Source organism: Bos mutus, chromosome 24, assembly GCF_027580195.1.
Source record: "Bos mutus isolate GX-2022 chromosome 24, NWIPB_WYAK_1.1, whole genome shotgun sequence".
Taxonomy (NCBI): Eukaryota; Metazoa; Chordata; class Mammalia; order Artiodactyla; family Bovidae; genus Bos; species Bos mutus.
Genome location: NC_091640.1, coordinates 46,249,908 through 46,269,287, shown reverse-complemented (window position 1 = coordinate 46,269,287; position 19,380 = coordinate 46,249,908). Strand labels below are relative to the sequence as shown.

At 47.2% G+C, this 19,380-nt stretch overlaps 1 protein-coding gene across 1 annotated transcript; it reads right to left on the bottom strand.

Annotated features, from left to right (window-relative positions):
* Nucleotides 1-602: 602 nt before the first annotated feature.
* ARK2C (arkadia (RNF111) C-terminal like ring finger ubiquitin ligase 2C) lies at nucleotides 603-18,057 on the bottom strand. The gene is made up of 6 exons (XM_005892348.2): nucleotides 17,944-18,057; nucleotides 13,371-13,499; nucleotides 11,525-11,629; nucleotides 11,120-11,215; nucleotides 2,068-2,174; nucleotides 603-1,587 (listed from the first exon to the last, which is right to left on the bottom strand). The coding sequence occupies exons 2-6, from the start codon at nucleotides 13,407-13,409 to the stop codon at nucleotides 1,470-1,472; spliced, it is 465 nt and encodes a 154-aa protein (XP_005892410.2). The 5' UTR covers nucleotides 13,410-13,499; nucleotides 17,944-18,057; the 3' UTR covers nucleotides 603-1,469.
* Nucleotides 18,058-19,380: the final 1,323 nt, after the last annotated feature.

The window sequence follows — 19,380 nt, the reverse complement described above, 5'->3', positions numbered from 1 at the left end:
CCCAGGAGAGAGCACAGAAGTCATTGGGCGGATAGTCGTACTCCTCGCAACACCTCCGTGAGGTAGAGGAAGTGGAAACTGGCATACACTGTTGCTTCTCCCCACTGTAAGAAGAAGGAAACTGAGGCACAGAAAAAGAAAGAGACTTGCCCAAGGTTATCAAAGAGTCAGAGAAAGGGCTAGAGACGAGGGCCTCCCAAACCCACCAAGGTGGTGTCAGGGCCAGGGTCCTCTCTGAGGGACTCGATCAGGATTCGAGACGTCCGTGAAGAAGCTCAAGATCCTCCTTCCCCTGTGCGACTTGACCTTTAACATCTGATTAATTCTTTGCATTAGGGAGGCGGCGGCCACATGGCCTCTTTGTGGCAGGGTCTGAGCACAGTCAAAGGAAGAAGCTGGCGTGAGCAGGGCTATCCTGGCTCCGAGGAGCCTGGGACAGCTCTAGCTGAACCCCTCCTAGTTCAGTGTGGGACAGGAGGGGATGAGGGATGGCTGGAGCTAAGTAGATGGGCTCTGGAAGTGGGGAGCCCTCCTTCAAGACAGATTTATGCCTTTCACCCACTCAAATGCTGCCTTCCCAAGCCTGGCTGAGCCCCTGAGAGGCCCATCTAAGGCCCCCATCTGCTTCGTCTCCAGTCCCCACCCCCTTCTCACATGCCCCCTCCATGCTCACTCCGTGCGCTTGTAAACATGAGAAAAACAAAAGCCAAGAAAAAAGACAAAAACAAAACCAGGACCCCCTCCCGCCTCCCAACTTGGGTGAAAAAAAAAAATCATCCTTCTTCACCGTAAACAGAATTTGGCTCTTTTTTTTTTTTTCACCTTTGATTCGTTTTTGTTTTTTTTTCTTTTCTCTCGTAAAGACGGGAAGATTTTGGGCTGTCATTGGTTGGTTCAGTCAGGCACCAAAACAAGAAACTCAATGAGAAATATTTGGTGCGGATTCTGTAACAGCGACATGTCCACCACAGATGACTGGAGCACCACACAGGACATTTTTTTTCTGAAGCTAACATGCTCTGGCTGCCATCCACAGAAATAGCTAGAGACCCCTACATGGTTTCTACGTGGTCGAGAGGTATATATACAATCCTTTGAAGGACAGGATCGAGGGGCCGGGCTGTCAGCTGGGATCTGCAGGACTGCCTCTAGACTCTCAGCAGCGTGGCCCCCCCTTCCCACCCTTGTTCCGGGCAACGCCAGCTCCCTCCCTCCCGCGCAGCAGGCGGACGGACGGACGGACGGACGGACAGACGGATGGGGCAGTCACCACTCTGCATGGGCGGGTCTCCCCCCACCCCCTCCTTTCCTCGGATACGGATTACCACCAACTCCTCTTTCCACAAAAATGTGCTTGCAGGCTTTTCCTCTACATCAAATGGCTCAGAAGGCAAAGTTTGGCTGCAAGGGCTATGGCCGTGGGGGGACCTGGTGAAGGAAAATGGGGTGTCCACTGGCTGATTCCTCCCTCAGCTGTCGGCTCCCAGTTGTGTCTCAATGTCCACTCGGCAGATGGGGCATTTCTTGCTCATGGCGAGCCACTGGTCCACACACAGTTGATGAAAGAGATGCATACAGGGGAGGCGCCTGGAAGAGGGAAGGGTAAGTGGGAGCAATGGTCAAAGGGAAGGGTCCCACGCTGCGCCAGGAGCCGAGGGAAGCCGACTACTTGGGGGACCAGGAGACTCACACCCAAAGGGTCTTGGGGGCCCTGCCATGGAGTGAGCTTGTGGCTGGGATGGAAATGCACGACAGGAGGAGAGTCCCAAGACCCCCCTCCTCCTGGCCCTCCAACTCAAAGCCAGGACTTAATCTGAGATCCATCCAGGCCAAATGCCCCTCTGCTCTCTTAGCTTGGTATCTGGGTGTCCACACAATGGGCACTACACATCCAGAATGTTCCACACTCCACCTTCCTAGGACCACCATGGAGCACACTGTGCACTCTTGCACACTCACGCATGTGCGCAGGTAAACAAGCAAGCACTCCCCCCACCCCAACATGTGGCAGAGGACTGGATCAGCCCCGGGAAGGAGGACGGGGGACTCAAGGGGCCGAGCTCCTACCTCACATCTTCCCCATCTTCCAGCAGAGACAGGCAGATCGTGCATTTCTCATCGGTGTCTGACTCCTCTCCCTCCTCCTTCTTGCCCTTCCCATCCTGGGGTCTTCGCTGGGAGAAGCAGAGGAGAGCATCTGTTACCTGAAGCCGACTCACATGGTGGTGCATCTTTGATCCACAGCACTTCCCTCTCTGCCTTTCAGCCTCCTTTCCCTGTGTGTCGGTCACTTTTGAAGTTCTTAAGTAACACCTAGACTTTGTTTTTGGAGAAGGACATGGCAACCCACTCCAGTATTCTTGCCTGGAGAATCCTGTGGACAGAGGAGCCTGGCGGGCTGCTGTCCATGGGGTCGCACAGAGTCAGAAACGACTGAAGTGACTTAGCAGCAGCAGCAGCAGACTTTGCTTTGTTTTGTGTCGTTTCTTAACACCTAGACTTCTGTGTGCTTCCCAGACTCTTCTCCCTGCCTCCTCCCCACAACCCCCTCCTTGGTGCAGCATACAGAGTGTGGAAGAAACCAAACGAATCTTATTCTTGTTGTTTCAGGCAAACTATGTCCAGGGTATAAACTTAATGCAGTCCTAGGAATCAGCGAACTCAAATGGACTGGAATGGGTGAATTTAACTCAGATGACCATTATATCTACTACTGCAGACAGGATCCCTCAGAAGAAATGGAGTAGCCATCATAGTCAACAAAAGTCCATAATGCAGTACTTGGATGCAATCTCAAAAATGACAGAATGATCTCTGTTGGTTTCCAAGGCAAACCATTCAATATCACAGTAATCCAAGTCTATGCCCCAACCAGTAACACTGAAGAAGCTGAAGTTGAACGGTTCTATGAAGACCTACAAGACCTTTTAGAACTAACACCCAAAAAAGATGTCCTTTTCATTATAGGGGACTGGAATGCAAAAGTAGAAAGTCAAGAAACACCTGGAGTAACAGGCAAATTTGGCCTTGGAATACGGAATGAAGCAGGGCAAAGACTGATAGAGTTTTGCCAAGAAAATGCACTGGTCATAACAAACACCCTCTTCCAACAACACAAGAGAAGACTCTACACATGGACATCACCAGATGGTCAACACCGAAATCAAATTGATTATGTTCTTTGCAGCCAAAGATGGAGAAGCTCTATACAGGCAACAAAAACAAGACCAGGAGCTGACTGTGGCTCAGATCATGAACTCCTTATTACCAAATTCAGACTTAAATTGAAGAAAGTAGGGAAAACCACTAGACCATTCAGGTATGACCTAAATCAAATCCCTTATGATTATACAGTGGAAGTGAGAGATAGATTTAAGGGCCTAGATCTGATAGATAGAGTGCCTGATGAACTATGGAATGAGGTTCGTGACATTGTACAGGAGACAGGGATCAAGACCATCTCCATGGAAAAGAAATGCAAAAAAGCAAAATGGCTGTCTGAGAAGGCCTTACAAATAGCTGTGAAAAGAAGAGAAGCGAAAAGCAAAGGAGAAAAGGAAAGATATAAGCATCTGAATGCAGAGTTCCAAAGAATAGCAAGGAGCGATAAGGAAGCCTTCCTCAGCGATCAATGCAAAGAAACAGAGGAAAACAATAGAATGGGAAAGACTAGAGATCACTTCAAGAAAATTAGAGATACCAAGGGAACATTTCATGCAAAGATGGGCTCGATAAAGGACAGAAATGGTATGGACCTAACAGAAGCAGAAGATATTAAGAAGAGGTGGCAAGAATTACACAGAAGAACTGTACAAAAAAGATCTTCATGACCAAGATAATCACGATGATGTGATCACTGACCTAGAGCCAGACATCCTGGAATGTGAAGTCAAGTGGGCCTTAGAAAGCATCACTACAAACAAAGCTAGTGGAGGTGATGGAATTCCAGTTGAGCATTTCAAATCCTGAAAGATGATGCTGTGAAAATGCTGCACTCAATATGCCAGCAAATTTGGAAAACTCAGCAGTGGCCACAGGACTGGAAAAGGTCAGTTTTCATTCCAATCCCAAAGAAAAGCAATGCGAAAGAATGCTCAAACTACCGCACAATTGCACTCATCTCACATGCTAGTAAAGTAATGCTCAAAATTCTCCAAGCCAGGCTTCAGCAATATGTGAACCGTGAACTTCCTGATGTTCAAGCTGGTTTTAGAAAAGGCAGAGGAACCAGAGATCAAATTGTCAACATCTGCTGGATCATCGAAAAAGCAAGAGAGTTCCAGAAAAACATCTATTTCTGCTTTATTGACTATGCCAAAGCCTTTGACTATGTGGATCACAATAAACTGTGGAAAATTCTGAAAGAGATGGGAATACCAGACCACCTGATCTGCCTCTTGAGAAATTTGTATGCAGGTCAGGAAGCAACAGTTAGAACTGGACATGGAACAACAGACTGGTTCCAAATAGGAAAAGGAGTTTGTCAAGGCTGTATATTGTCACCCTGCTAATTTTACTTATATGCAGAGTACATCATGAGAAATGCTGGGCTGGAAGAAGCACAAGCTGGAATCAAGATTGCCAGGAGAAATATCAATCACCTCAGATATGCAGATGACACCACCCTTATGGCAGAAAGTGAAGAGGAACTAAAAAGCCTCTTGATGAAAGTGAAAGAGGAGAGTGAAAAAGTTGGCTTAAAGCTCAACATTCAGAAAACGAAGATCATGGCATCGGGTCCCATCACGTCATGGGAAATAGATGGGGAAACAGTGGAAACAGTGTCAGACTCTATTTTTGGGGGCTCCAAAGTCACTGCCGATGGTGATTGCAGCCATGAAATTAAAAGACGCTTGCTCCTTGGAAGGAAAGTTATGACCAACCCAGATAGCATATTCAAAAGCAGAGACATTACCTTGCCAACAAAGGTCCGTCTAGTCAAGGCTATGGTTTTTCCTGTGGTCATGTATGGATGTGAGAGTTGGACTGTGAAGAAGGCTGAGTGCCGAAGAATTGATGCTTTTGAACTGTGGTGTTGGAAAAGACTCTTGAGAGTCCCTTGGACTGCAAGGAGATCCAACCAGTCCATTCTGAAGGAGATCAGCCCTGGGATTTCTTTGGAAGGAATGATGCTAAAGCTGAAACTCCAGTACTTTGGCCACCTCATGCGAAGGGTTGACTCATTGGAAAGACTCTGATGCTGGGAGGGATCGGGCAGGAGGAGAAGGGGACGACAGAGGATGAGATGGCTGGATGGCATCACTGACTCGATGGACATGAGTCTGAGTGAACTCTGGGTGATGGTGATGGACAGGGAGGCCTGGCGTGCTGTGATTCATGGGGTCGCAAAGAGTCGGACATGACTGAGCGACTGAACTGAACTGAACTGAACTGAATGAATCAGCCTTGGCAAATCTATGGCTTGTGCGTAAACAGCTGCCCCCTTTCTAGCCCACTCACGCTGTCCACTCCTCCTTACATTCTCTCCAACCTAGACCCTTGCCTCCACACTTTCCCTCCACTTTCTTCCTTCCTTCCTCTCCTTCCCTCAGCTAATGTCTATTCAGTTATTCATTCATTACTAGATGAAGGCATCTGGGCTTTACCTCTTAATTTTCGTACCATGCTTATTTTATGTTGTTGGATCTCTCTGCCTGCCCAGAAAGTTCCTTTAAAATAGGTACTAGTTCCACTGTGCACCAGAAATGAACACAACATTGTAAATCAACCATACTTCAATTTTTAAAAGCTATTAATTAAAAAAAAGGATAAGTTAAGCACTAGTCTCAATATCACGTTAGCCATCATATAGGAACTCTGTTTACACTTGTTAACTTTAATTGTCTTATTTTAAATTCTATGCTAAGTATTTGAAAAAGCTGGCTTGAAACTCAGCATTCAAAAAACTAAGATCATGGCATCCAGTCCCATCACTTTATAGTAAATATAAGAGGAAAAAGTGGAAGCAGTGACAGATTTTATTTTCTTGGGCTCCAAAATCACTGTGGACAGTGACTATAGCCATGAAATTAAAAGATGCTTGCTCCTTGGAAGAAAAGCTATGACAAACTTAGACAGTGTACTAAAAAGCAGAGATATCACTTTGCCGACAAAGGTCCATATAGTCAAAATTGTGGTTTTTCCAGTAGTCGTGTATGGATGTGAGAGTTGGACCAGAAAGAAGACTGAGTGCTGAAGAATTGATGCTTTTGAACTGTGGTGCTGGAGAAGACTCTTCAGAGTTGCTTGGACAGCAAGGAGATCAAACCAGTTGATCCTAAAGGAAATCAACCCTGAATATTCATTGGAAGGACTGATGCTGAAGCTGAAGCTCCAGTACTTTGGCACCTGATGCAAAGAGCTGACTCCTTAGAAAAGACTCTGATTTCAGGAAAGATTGAAGGCAAAAGGAGAAGAGGGTGACAGAGGATGAGATGGTTAGATAACATCACCGACTCAATGGACATGAATTTAAGCAAGCCCTGGGAGATAGTGAAGGACAGGGAAGCCTGGCGTGCTGCAGTCCATGGAGCTGGAAAGAGCCAGACACGACTTAGGGACTGCACAAGAACAACTACTATGTAGAAAGTTCCAAGTTCTTAGGTGGCTTGGACCATGGCTCACCCTTCTTTAGGTTCCGTGCACACTTAGTCAAGTACAAGGGTGCTTAAAAAAAATATTCTGGGGAGGAAGGAATCTAATCAGTGAATGAAGTCAGCCCACTTTCTTGTCCCCATCTCCATGCCAAACAGTAAAACATTCTGATAACACCCATGGGAATAAAACTAGCTCATTCCCTGGTAGCTCAGCTGGTAAGAATCCACCTGCAGTGCAGGAGACCCTGGTTAAATTCCTGGGTCGAGAAGAACCCCTGGATAAGGGATAGGCTACCCACTCTGGTATTCTTGGGCTTCCCTGGTGGCTCAGCTGGTAAAAAATCCACCTGCAACGCAAGAGGCCTGGGTTTGATCCCTGGGTTGGGAAGATTCCCCGGAGAAGGGAAAGGCTACCCACTCCAGTATTCTGGCCTGGAGAATTCCATGAACTGTATAGTCCATGGGGTTGCAAAGAGTCAGACACAACTGAGCAACTTTCACTTCACTTCTCTCCCTTCTCCAGGGATAAACAGACTTAAAGGTCATTTAGCCAAGAGAAAAATCTGAAGTGTCACAAGATAAAGACCACCCAGAGAATGACTCTGATCTTGGGGCCAGGCCTAAATTCCAGGTCTCCGCAGTCTGGTTCCTGATCCTCAGTTCTGGAGTCTGAAGCAGTCTAGGGAATTGTGTAACCTCATTAGGACGTACAAGAAAATCTATGCCTTCTGATCTCAGCTTCCCTGTGCCCTATATGCCCCATTGCAATAAGTTTACTCTTAGCCATAATCCAGAAAATCAGAATTACATCCATGGTCTCATACAGTTGTCATGGGTTTAGATTATGAATGGAGTTATGATCATTTGCCTGCCTAAGAACCCAGCTGTGTTTGCTGGAGGAGTGGCCTTCTTTTAGTTGACCCTTTGAGAAAAGAGAGTTCCATAAAAAAATACCATGGAGACTATTTTCTATTGTCTTCTCCCATCATTATTCAGGATTTCCTTTTTATAGTTAATAATTTTAACTTAATATTCCTACTTTGTTTTGCTATGTTTAATCTATATTTCTTTAAACTATTGTCTCTTTTCAAATCTTATCCTATTTCTTCTTTTGTATTTTTAATCTTTCAGGTCTTCTGGTTTTTGTCTTCTCTTTTCATTATCTATGAAGCTTTTATCTTAACTATAACTTTCTTCAGGATTCTAAATTTAATATTTATTTTATCTCTTTTACCCTTACTTTCTCATTTTCATTAACATTCCCTTTTTACTTTGATGTTATTAATTTTGTATGTTGTTTTCATATCTTTTCCTAATTCTTATTTTTCTGTATTTTCTTTTTAGACTATATTTTAATTATTCTTATCATTATTACTATTTTAAAATATCCTTTTATGTTTTATATTATTTTACTGAGTAAATTTTTTAAACTTTTTTTATATTTTAAAGGGTTTTAAATGCTATCATTTTGCATTTTTAATTCTTCTTATTCCTTATTTTAAAATATTTTATTCCCCGAATTCTCCTTTTAGTCTTATAATTTCTTAGCTCAATTCTTTATTTCATTGGCTTAGTTCACTTTTCCTTTTCATTCTTAGCATTTGTTCTTTTCCTTATCTCTTCTCAACTTGTTGAAGTGATGGCAAATGAAGTGTGCAGTCTGGTGTAAGTGAGGCCACCCTGGTCAGGAAGGCAGAAGTTGTTCCTGGGCTCCTGAACACACCTTTCTCCCTTCAATGTTCTTCTCCATAAGCTTCAAGCTCTCCCACTAACGAATGGTCATTTTCTCCATGCCAGTGATCACCTTAATTACTGAAATACTGTCATTTCCTCTTTGTTGTTGTTCAGTCACTCAGTCACATCTGACTCTTTGCGACCCCCTGGACTGCAGCACTGGAGAAGGCAATGGCACCCCACTCCAGTATTCTTGCCTGGAAAACCCACTGCGGAGGAGCCTGGTGGGCTGCAGTCCATGGGGTCGCACAGAGTCGGACACAACTGAAGGGATTTAACAGCAACAGTAACAGCAACAGGACTGCAGCATGCCAGACGTCCCTGTCTTTCACCTTCTCCCAGAGCTTGCTCAAACTCATGTCCATTGAGTTGGTGATGCCATCCAACCATCTCATCCTCTGTCATCCCCTTCTCCCACCTTCAATATTTCCCAGCATCAGGGTCTTTTCTAATGAGTCAGGTCTTTGCATCAGGTGGCCAAAGTATTAGAGCTTCAGTTTCAGCATCAGTCCTTCAAATGAACATTCAGGGTTGATTTCCTTTAGGATTGAACGGTTTGATCTCCTTTCAGTCCAAGCAACTCTCAGGAGTCTTCTCCAGTACCACAGTTCAAAAGCATCAATTCTTTGGCACTCAGTCTTCTTTATGGTCCAACTCTCACATTCATACATGACTACTGGAAAAACCATAGCTTTGGCTAGACAAACATTTGTCAGCAAAGTAATGTCTCTGCTTTTTAATATGCTGTCTGTGTTTGTCATGTCCCCCTATTAACATGCTATGCATGACTGACACATAATAGGTGTGTTATAGATGTTGGTTGGAATCACTGATGGATAAATCCAGTGCCTCCAAGAGAAGCTGCACAGGCCAAGGGTCATGGTCTTTGACATTGACACCATGGGTCCTGGGCAAGCCTAGAGTGAGTGAGCCTGCTCTCAAGGTAAGAGTAGCTCCCTACTCCCAAGCTCTCACCAGGTACAGGCACTGTGCTGGGCTGTGGATATGCACTGTCCCACTGAATCCCCAGAGTCACTCTATGGCAGCTACTAATATATCTTTCCCATTTTAAATTAAAAAGGACAAGGGAAGGGCCAGAAATGTCATGTAAGCTGTCTAGAGTCACACAGCTATACATAGTGGTTATGGTCTGAATGTTTCTCTCTCCACCCCAAATTCATATGTTGAAGCCCTAACCAACCCTTCCAATATGATGGAGATGGGGCTCTGGGTGGTAATTAGGTCTAGATGAATTCATGAGGGTGGGTTCCCCATGATGGGATTGGTGCCCTTATAAGAAGAGAAAAAGACACCAGAGCCTCCTTTCTGCCACGTGAGGACAGACCAAGAAATGAGCCATCTGCCAGACAGGAAGAGTGCCCTCACTAAGAATCAAGTCGGCCAGTGCCTTGGTCTTGACTTCCCAGGCTCCAAAACCATCAGAAATAAAAGCCACCAAGCAGATGGTATTTTGTTACAGCAGCCCAAAGACAGTAGTAAAACTGAAAATTAAAACTGATTCCAGCACCTAGTCCTCACAACCATGGCAGCCTAGGACCTCCTGAGGGGGTGAAGACGGGCTCCAGCTTGACCAGCACGAGCATTTTCCAGCTCCAAGATTCTCAGTGCTCATCAAGCTTTTAATTCCTAAACTTAAATAACTACTTATTTGTTTTCATAGCAGACTTCATTTCATAGAATTGTGTTAGTTTATATGAAAACTAAGCAGAAAATACAGCCTGTTCCATCCCTTCCCCTCTCAAAATGCACACAGTTTGCCTGATTAATATCTTGCATTAGTTTGGTGTATTTGTTACAACTGATGAACCGAGAGTGATACCTCACCATTAATAAAGTCCATTGGTCTATATTAGAGTTCTTAGGGTTTTGACAAATGCAGTGTCACGTGTCCACCATTACAGTAGCATAAGAAAATAGTTTCACCACACTACAAATCCCTTGTGATCCACCTGTTTATTTGTCTATTCCTCCCCTAGAGCCCTTGGCAACAATGCATCTTTTTACAGTCCAGTCTTCCTTTTCTAGAATGCTGTACATTTGGAATCATACAGTATGCAGCCTTTGCAAGCCAACTTTTTTCACTTAGTAACATGCATTTAATATATATTTTCTGTATGACATCTATTCATGACTGAATATTTTTTTAAAATCATGTAATATATACATGTACCACAGTTTATCTATTTCCTTATTGAAAAACATCTCAGTTGCTTCCAAATTTTTATTTATTAAATTAAAAAAAAAAAAACTTAACTTCAATTCCTGGGCTCTAATCCTACTCCAGATTCCAAAGAAATAGCCCTGGAGAGTCTTCCTCTGCAGGCTTAGGATAGAGCCTGTGACTCTGTGGCTTTAAAAGCAGTCCAGGTGAGCCTGACACTCACTGAGGACTGGAAACCTGCACCCTGAAGCCTTAGCCTCCCATTTGTCCAGGTGAGGCTGGACTTGGAGTCTTTCCTAAGGCAAACTTTAGCCTCCAGTGCTGGTGCTCCCTTGGCCCTCCACATTCAGATACACACATTTATCTGCCTGTACACCCACCCAGCACACCACTCACAAGTCCACACGTGCACACACATGCACCCGGCTCCCCTCCTGTACCAATGAGACACCGCCATCAGCCCTCCTGATCACACCGGCAGAGGCACAGGAGAAGGCCCTGGAAAGGAGGCAGAGCTTCCTCTATATTTTAAACTGCGCCAGGATCAACTAGACCACTCCCCACCCCCACCTCCCAACTCTGCAGGCTGACCTGCTGGTCAGCGTACCTTCTTGTACTTGTGGGGGAAGGTGAACCTCTCGATGGTGTTCTGTACTGCCCCCCGAGTCACGTTTCCCAGCCTGTCCTCGAGCTGCAGCAGCTCCTACAAAGAGAAAACGTGTGGATGCGTGCACTCCACACATGCAAACACACAGATGCATACACGATAAGGCAGGGGGCACTGGGAGACATCAGCAAAGATTCACGTGGGGAGAACTAACTTGTCAGAGGCTCAAAGACCGAGAGACCTCTGCTCTTTTTCTCCCTCCTACTCTCAACCCTGAGGCTCCCTGCCACCACCCATGCCTCCCCCACCAGAGAGGGAGGGACAGGAGATGGTGGGGTCTCCACCAATCCAGCGGGAACCAGGAGGAATGGGAGGGTTCCCCCCAGACAGAGGGACAGGGCGTACCTCATAGCTCTCCCGCACAGCAGAGGTGTGTCTGCTGGGATTCAGTCCCTGGAGAGCAAGGAAGTGAAGCTGAGGGTAAGGGTAGTTTCGGATTTCGTGGACGACCTGTTGGGGAGAAAATGCCTCAGACAGGATTCCAGGCTCCAGGAGCCCAGCTTCTGATTCCCCCTCCCGTAGCTGCCAGTCAGCGCAACCCTGAGGTGCTGCAGGTAAGGGAGGAGAAGTGCTGTCTTTTCCTCCTCCTGTCTTTTCTGCTTATCAAGAACCAAGCCTGTGCCGAACTAGCCCCAGAAAGAATCACAAAATCAGTAAAGTAACAAACTAATCTGATTGGGCATTTATTTCATAGCAGGCCCTGTTCGAAGCCCTTCTCGTGACTAACTGAATTATCCCACCTGATCTGTCATGTGGGTACAATTACTATCCCCATTTTACAAATGAAGTAAGTGACATAGCCATGGTTTCAAACCCAGGCAGTCAGATCTCAAAATTCACTCTCTTCCCCTCTGCACTGTGCTGCCCAGACTAGGGTGGGACAAAATTTAATGACTCAGTAACCAAGAGAAATAGTACTTTAATGTAATATTTAAAAATCAAAGTAATACCAAAAAGTCCATAATGAACAAAAATATCAAAATTTTAAAGAAAAACAGGATCTGACCCTTTCCTGGCACAGCCCTACCTCACTCACTGTGAGTCAGAGCTCCTCAGCTTACTCCTGCATGATCCTAGACTTAACCTCTCTAGGCCTCAGTTTGCCCATCTGTAAAATAGGGATAAAACCTTTCCTGTGGGGTGATCCCTGGGTTGGGAAGATCCCCTGGAGTAGGAAATAGCAACCCACTCCAGTATTCTTGCCTGGGAAATTCCATGGACAGAGGGAGCCTGGTGGGCTATAGTCCATGGGGTTGCAAAGAGTCAAACATGACTGAGCAACTGAACATACAGCGCTTAGAACGGTGCCTGGTATGCACTAAGTTCTCAGTAAACACAAGGTTTTATTCCTAGGGGGTGGTACTTCATACGTGAACCTTAGAACTTCAGAGCTGACAAGGCTTCTGAGATGACACATCCTAGCTCTCACTTTACAAGTGAGGAGACTGAGGTGCTGGGTGGTTAAAGGGCAAAGGCAGTACTGGAGGGCAGAATTAACACTCGAGGGCATCAACGTGGAGAAGATGTCTGGAAATAAGATTTCTAGTCGGTCTTCAGCTGCCTTAACAAATTCACTTCACCTTCATTCATGAAGCATCATGAAGCTTGGGAGGCCAGGAACACAAAGGCCCCCAAACCCAACCTGACCCTCCCACAGTCCCTGCCCCTGCAGTGCTGAAGGCCTACGCTCCACACGAGGCCGCCCCAGACCAACAGGCAGCCCTAAGGGCCACCTCTGGGGTCTCTTATGTTCCCACACCAGGTGTCTTCATCCCATTTCACAGATCTGTAAAACCAGAGCCCAGGGAGGCGCCACCCTACATGAGGTCATATGGGGTTGGGGGACTACCCAGCTTGTTCTTAGCCCTGAGCCTTTCCCCCAGCCACCCCCCATCCTCACTCACTCCTACCTCCATCCCCACACCCCCAGCCTGCCACACTGCCCCTTGCCCCTCCCCCAGCACCCCCACCCCTCCTTCAGCAGTGCTAGCTTCTAGCCCAGCAGCTTTCCCTTCTTTCCCCTTCAATCCTGATCGGGACTGGGAGCTGGGAGGGAAGGGCGGCAGTGGACCTGCCTGGGCGTAGGGCACAGAGGCGCGGGTCACAGGGGCACAGAGCCGCAGACCTCAGCCCGCCACTGGCACCAACGGGCGGCAGAGGACTCAGTCGCCTGGCAAAGCCTCTCACTCACCATCTGCGTGGAGGAGGAGTTTCGGGGGAAATGGTGCATTCGAAGAGTTGCTAGGTAATGCTGATAGTGCTGAGGGACGGGCGCACCTGGAACTGAGCAGAGCTCAAGCCGGCGTCCACACTGAGATCCCTGCAGGGACAGGGCCACAGTGAGGCACAGGGGGTTCAGCTGTCGGGTGCAAACGGACCCCAGACACCAAGCCCATGGAGCAGAATCAGGGTCACGAACTGCTGCAGAGGCAAGGGACCCAGTCTCGCCTAGTCCATCCCCTCTTTATGACGAGGAGAACCTAGACTCGGAGGAGGAAGGGCTCTGCGAGATCTGAAGGAACTAGAATATTCTGAGCCTCATACTACTTGGGACTAGTGCACAAATCTCCTTCCCAAGGCAAAGTCCATTCCTAAGAGAAATGCTGAAAGAGGAATCCAAATAAGCCAGACACATACAGAGCAAAGGAAAGACAGGTCCAGATAAAGTGGAGGGGTCAGAGGCCACGCGTTTACCACTTTAAGAAAATAACAGGAGAGGGACCTGCAGCCTTGGGGCAGGAAACTCTCCTGAACCACTGCCCCCATTCTTAACCATGCAGGAAATTCACTTCACTTAGTAATCAATCAGTTAATACTGAAAAGGAACCAGGGTTTCTTGAAAAAATGGCTAAGTTTAATGGCCAAATAATGACTCAGTTTCAGTACCAAAAAAAATGAGTACCAAAAAAATGTGCGAAATGAGATTGAAACATCTTGTCATAATTGAAAGCAAGGAAGTCATCAAGGTCAGGTCAAAAGAATTCAGGAACCATCTCAAAGAGGCCCCCACTGGCAGAGTTTGGACATTTTGCATCAATGAGTATAACCGCAGTAGGTTTAAATACATCAAATAGGTTCAAATCCATGAGCGTGAAATGATGCTCAAGCAAATTGGTCCCCTTTGAGGTATGCTAGGGAACCAATGCTTCACTTTGAAAACTAATAAATACAGGAGAAGAACCAAACATTTATCCTGTCTTTCCTCTATTAACTGTACTTCAGGGTAACCAAATCATGATGAAGGGAAATTGCTCTTTATGAAAGTTTTCTGTGTAATAAATGAATAAGGAATGATTGAATTACTTGTCACCTTCTCACGTCCCCTAAAGAAATAAAGGATCTGGGGGAAGATCATCAATTACTATTAAAATCACATAGGAGAGTCAACCAGTTTTCGGCTGGAAGAACCCAGCATCTCCTCTGAAGTGTTTTTACCAGAAATTGCGAGTTGAAGCTGAACCTGCTCAGCTTGCAACCTGAGTGCCAGGGTTTAGGGAATACAGCAAACCAAAGAGCACCTGAGCAAATGCAATTTGTTTAAAACATGAGGAACATGACAGGAATTTCTGCTTCCATCTGTGATGTCTAAACAGTGTGATGTAAATATATTCCTATATTTCCTCCATCAGTTCAGTTCAGTTCAGTAGCTCAGTCGTGTCTGACTCTTTGCAACCCCATGGACTGCAGCAAGCCAGGCTTCCCTGTCCATCACCAACTCCTGGAGCTTACTCAAACTCATGTCCATTGAGTCGGTGATGCCATCCAACCATCTCATCCTCTGTCATCCCCTTCTCCTCCCACCTTCAATCTTTCCCAGCATCAGAATCTTTTCCAAGGAGTTAGTTCTTTGCATCAGGTGGCCAAATCCCGGATCCCTGGAACAACTCCTGATGAGTCTGCCCCCTTGGGAAATGAGGTAACTCTTGGAGTTGGTTGGAAGTAAACCTAGAAATTCTCTGAGTCCAACCCCTCATTTTTGCAGGCCCAGCACAGGCCTGAAGAAGGGCAGTGCCCGATCCACGGCCGTGGGCTAGCCAGTCTGGGACTCCAGGGTTTCTGACCCTCACCTGGGCTCATCCTATGACCTGCCTCGACAAAAGGAGTTCCATGGGGCACCTCATGGGCAGAAACTCGGACTCAGCAGCTGCCCAGAGGTCCCAGCAGATTCACAGCTGCAGAGAGATGTTCAGGGAATTCTACCAAAAGCAAAGCCCCAAGGAACTGAGAACAGAGTTGCTCCAATTCCGAGAGTGCTGACTAGAGAAGCAAAAGACACCTTCAGCCTCAGATGAGCTGAGCGATTTGCCCAGGGTGGGCCTGGGTGGGCTCTGGGATCCCCTTTTACCTCATCAAAAATCTGATCCAAAACCCAGGATCCCCTAACAGCTGCCTGCAGGGGAAGGAAGCCAGGAGGCTCTCATCTCCATGTCCCCTCTCTACCTGTCCCAGGTGCCCGAGTAGGGCTAGGATGAGGTGGTGGAGTGGCCTGCAGTGGGCGCAGAGATGGAACCATGAACCACGACTGAGTCAGAGGAGCATGATGAGAATGGAGACACTGGAGCGGGGCACGAAGTTGGGCTCAAGTTACCAGGCCTGGGCCAGAAAGCGGAGCTTCATGGGGGGATTTATCCCCCAAGGCCTGCTGCTCCCACACACTCTCAAGGCCGGGGTGCTCAACTGAGAGCAGCTACGTGGGTAGGGCTGAAATCACTTAAATTTCAGGGAAAGGCCAGTCAGCCTCAGGTTTGGGGCTGGAACAGGCTCTGGGGGCCGGATCCTGGAATGATCAGGGCAGAATTCAGTGATTCCTAATGGTTCTTTAAAGGAAAGGGGCGGGGGGCCTGGGTCCAGGCACACTCCTCCCTCCCCCTTCCCAGGGGTCCTCGAAGAGCGAAGAGCGTGAGAGCGGCCCCTCTTCTAATGCATTTCTTGTCATCTAATTTCCAGAACCTTGCATCTCCTGGCAGAAGAGACCTCCCTGGAAAAGAGCGGGGGCAGGTATGTAAAGGCCCTTGTCACCACTAGGCTGGCCCTTGCTGGAGCAGAGCTCATTACAGGGAGGAGAGGGGGGCCTCCTGCTTGGGAAGTGGGGACAGGACAGGCAGAAAGGCCCAAGCTGGCCCTGGGCACAGGGCCCTCCCAGCCTCTCAGGGCCCCAGTCTCTCCCAGTCCTTGGGGCAGGCAGGGGTCAGGAATGCAGAGCAACAGAAATTTGAGGAGGACAGGAGATTTAAAGCCAGCAGGCTTACCGGCACACCACCCTCCTCCTGACATCTCTGCAGCATCACCCTCACCTGGCCCTTGCCACTTGCCACGTGGGACCCCGTGTGTATATTCAGATCCCTCAGCCACACACAAGGACCCTGGCTGCTCTGTGTGCTGAAGTGAATCAAATTGAATTGACTTGCCTGCTGAGGGACAGAATTTCATCCAAACAACAATTAAATCTTCCTAATTTGAATCTGCTAATTAGAAAGAGGCTGGGCTGAAGCTGGCTGTGGTACAATCTCTTAAGGAAGCGTTAAATCTATCAGAGAAAACTTGAGAACTAGCGAGGGCTGGAGACGATGGAACCTGTGAAAACAATCCTCTCCTGCACCTAAAGGCACATTTAATTTCCAATCAACCAGAACTGCCCCTCAGAACCGTTCCTGGGTGTCCAGTCCTGGTCACGTTTCCAAAGCAACCTTTGCCCATGAAAGTTAGACAGATTAAATGGCTGAGTAATGACACTACTGTATGTCTGTTTTATAAATAGTCCATTCCCTTTCGTTGAGGTTTTTTTGTTTTTACATTCTTTTAAAGAAAAAATATTTTTTTAACCTCAAAGTTGCAAGAACAGCACCAAAAAATTCCTGGTTATCCTTCATTCAGATTCCCCAAATGTTAAAGTTTTACTACTTCACTGAATTTCTTTTTCCTTCTCTCTCCAAATTCATCTATCCATACCCACCTACTTATACATACCCATACACAGTTCCCCGTGGATTTTTTTTCTAAACTATTTAAAAGTAAGTTGCAGGCAGGATACCCTTTACCTCTAAGTACTTTAGTGAACTGCACATCTTTTTTTTCAAGTGTTCGAGTGTTTGGACCTGACCCTAGGTTAGGTCAGCCCTCCCTGAGCTAGAACCTGTGAGTAGGGTGGGACCAAGGACCCAAAACCAAGCAGTACTGCATCTCAGGGCAAGAAAGACCTCTGTCCTGAGCTCAAGAGATTGTGGGAAGACTTTACAAGGCCCCACTGCCTACAAAGACCCCTCAACCAAGCCCCGAACCTCTCCCCAGGCAGTCTCCCCAGGCCTTGCCTCCAACCTAGCTGGTTCTATCTCCCTGAGCCTCTTTTGCATGGCTGGCATGCCCTGGTACTTCTCTCTGGACTCCTCAAGGCCCACCTCCTCCAGGAAGCCTTCCCTGACCATCATGCTAGCTCCTGAGACTCTCCTATCTGCCCTCCTACCAAGGACTATTGGTTCACAACACTCCCAGGACTTGGGAAATGTGTTGCATCCCTGTCAGCTCCTCCCAGGCAGAACCACAAGAACTGAGCCCCAGGTTGGCACATGGTGGTGCTTAGCCACACCTGAGCTTGCTGCCAGAACTAGGGCCCTGGGGGCCCCTCTGGCTCCGAAGGTGGCTGGGGACAAGGCAAAAGCTGGGGCTTGAAAACTAGAACTCCTGCATCATGGATGGAAGGAAACAGGAGCTCCAAGGATCAGGCAACACCCTCCTCTCTCCCTCCCCCAGGGGCCCTAAAGACTCACCAGTCAGTGCCCTCAGCCAAATACCTGGGCTGAGGTGTCTGTAGTTGGTGGCCGAAGTCGAAGCTGGGGTGGAGGCGGTGGGGATGGACAGACACGCGCTCCTGACTCCGCCTGCACCGGAAGGGAAGGAGGACCCAGGCGTCAGGGCAGCCCTGGGACAGCCCAGCTTGCAAGAGCACTGAGCCCCCGGTGGCCCCCACCCATGCCTACGTATGGAGCAGCGGCCTTCAGCCCTCTTCCCAAGCTCCAAGGAAGCTTCCTGGGCAGCAGCTCATAACTCAGACATTCCCGCTGTCTGTGGGCTGCCCACTACACCAAGGCCGCTTACTGCTGCTGGCCTGCTATCTCACCCAGGCTCTCTACCTCCTTTGCTCCTTCTCCTTCTACTCCCCTCTGTCCTTGGTGGGTTGTATTCAGGACACACAGACCTGCCTCCTGTAGCATCTCCCACGTCTATGCACCCATACCCTCTGCTGCCATCATGCTCTTTTCTTCTCCTCCACCCTTCTCCACACTCTTCCCAGTTTACAGGGCCCAGGACTAGGCCTCCTCCAGGAAGGCCTCCCAGAACACTCCAGATCATGGTGACCTCTCCTTCCTCTGACCTCCTACAATACTTACCTTCTGTCCCAGGTACCCCAGCCTCTATAGATATGAACACTTAGGGCCTTAAAGATCATCATGTCCAGAGGTGCTCAAAGTATGCTCCAACGACCCCTGGCAGTCTCTGTGACCCTTTCACAGCGTTTCTGAGGTCAAAATGATTTTCATGATAATACTCTCATGTATTTGCTTTTTCACTCTCATTCTCTCACAAGTGAACAACAGAATTTTCTAGAAACTACATGACATGTGATTCAGCTACAGTTTGAGTGCAGAAGCAGACTTGAGAATACAGCTATCTTCTATTGAGCCAGGCGTTAAAGAGATTTGCAAATATATAATTGTTAAAAATCACTCTTTTTACTGCATTATATATAGCTATCTTTTGAAAAACGTTATTGGCATTAATATAACTTTGTTATTGTCATTTTAAATGAATTAATAAGTATTTAAATATTTTCATTTTAAATTCCTAATAGGGTAAGTATCAATAGTCATAATAAACAAAAGTTTGCTATAGTCCTCAATAATTTTTAAGAGAGTAAAATGTCCTGAGACAAAAATGTTAAAGAAACACTTATCTTGTACAACTCCTCTTAACACTTGAGACTCAGAGAGGTACAGTGACTTGCCCAAGGTCCCACGGTCAGCTTGGCCCCCTTTGATTAGTACTGTCTCTTTTAATTTTGCAATTGTTTCACTGTTGGTCTCTCCAACCACATGATGGGCTCTTTGTGGGCAGGGTTGACCCAGGGCATCCCTTAGGGACCTCCAGTGTTAGAATCAGGTGACCGTGAAATTTGAGAGGGTGCGAGGGGTCCCCTAGTCTGGTCT

Coding starts and splice junctions, on each gene's coding strand:
- ARK2C (XM_005892348.2), bottom strand. CDS start 13,409: ATGCACCATTTCCCCCGAAACTCCTCCTCCACGCAGATG. Junction 11,630..13,370: donor ACTCCTCCTCCACGCAGATG/GTGAGTGAGAGG, acceptor TCTCCCCAACAG/GTCGTCCACGAAATCCGAAA. Junction 11,216..11,524: donor CTGTGCGGGAGAGCTATGAG/GTACGCCCTGTC, acceptor TTCTCTTTGTAG/GAGCTGCTGCAGCTCGAGGA.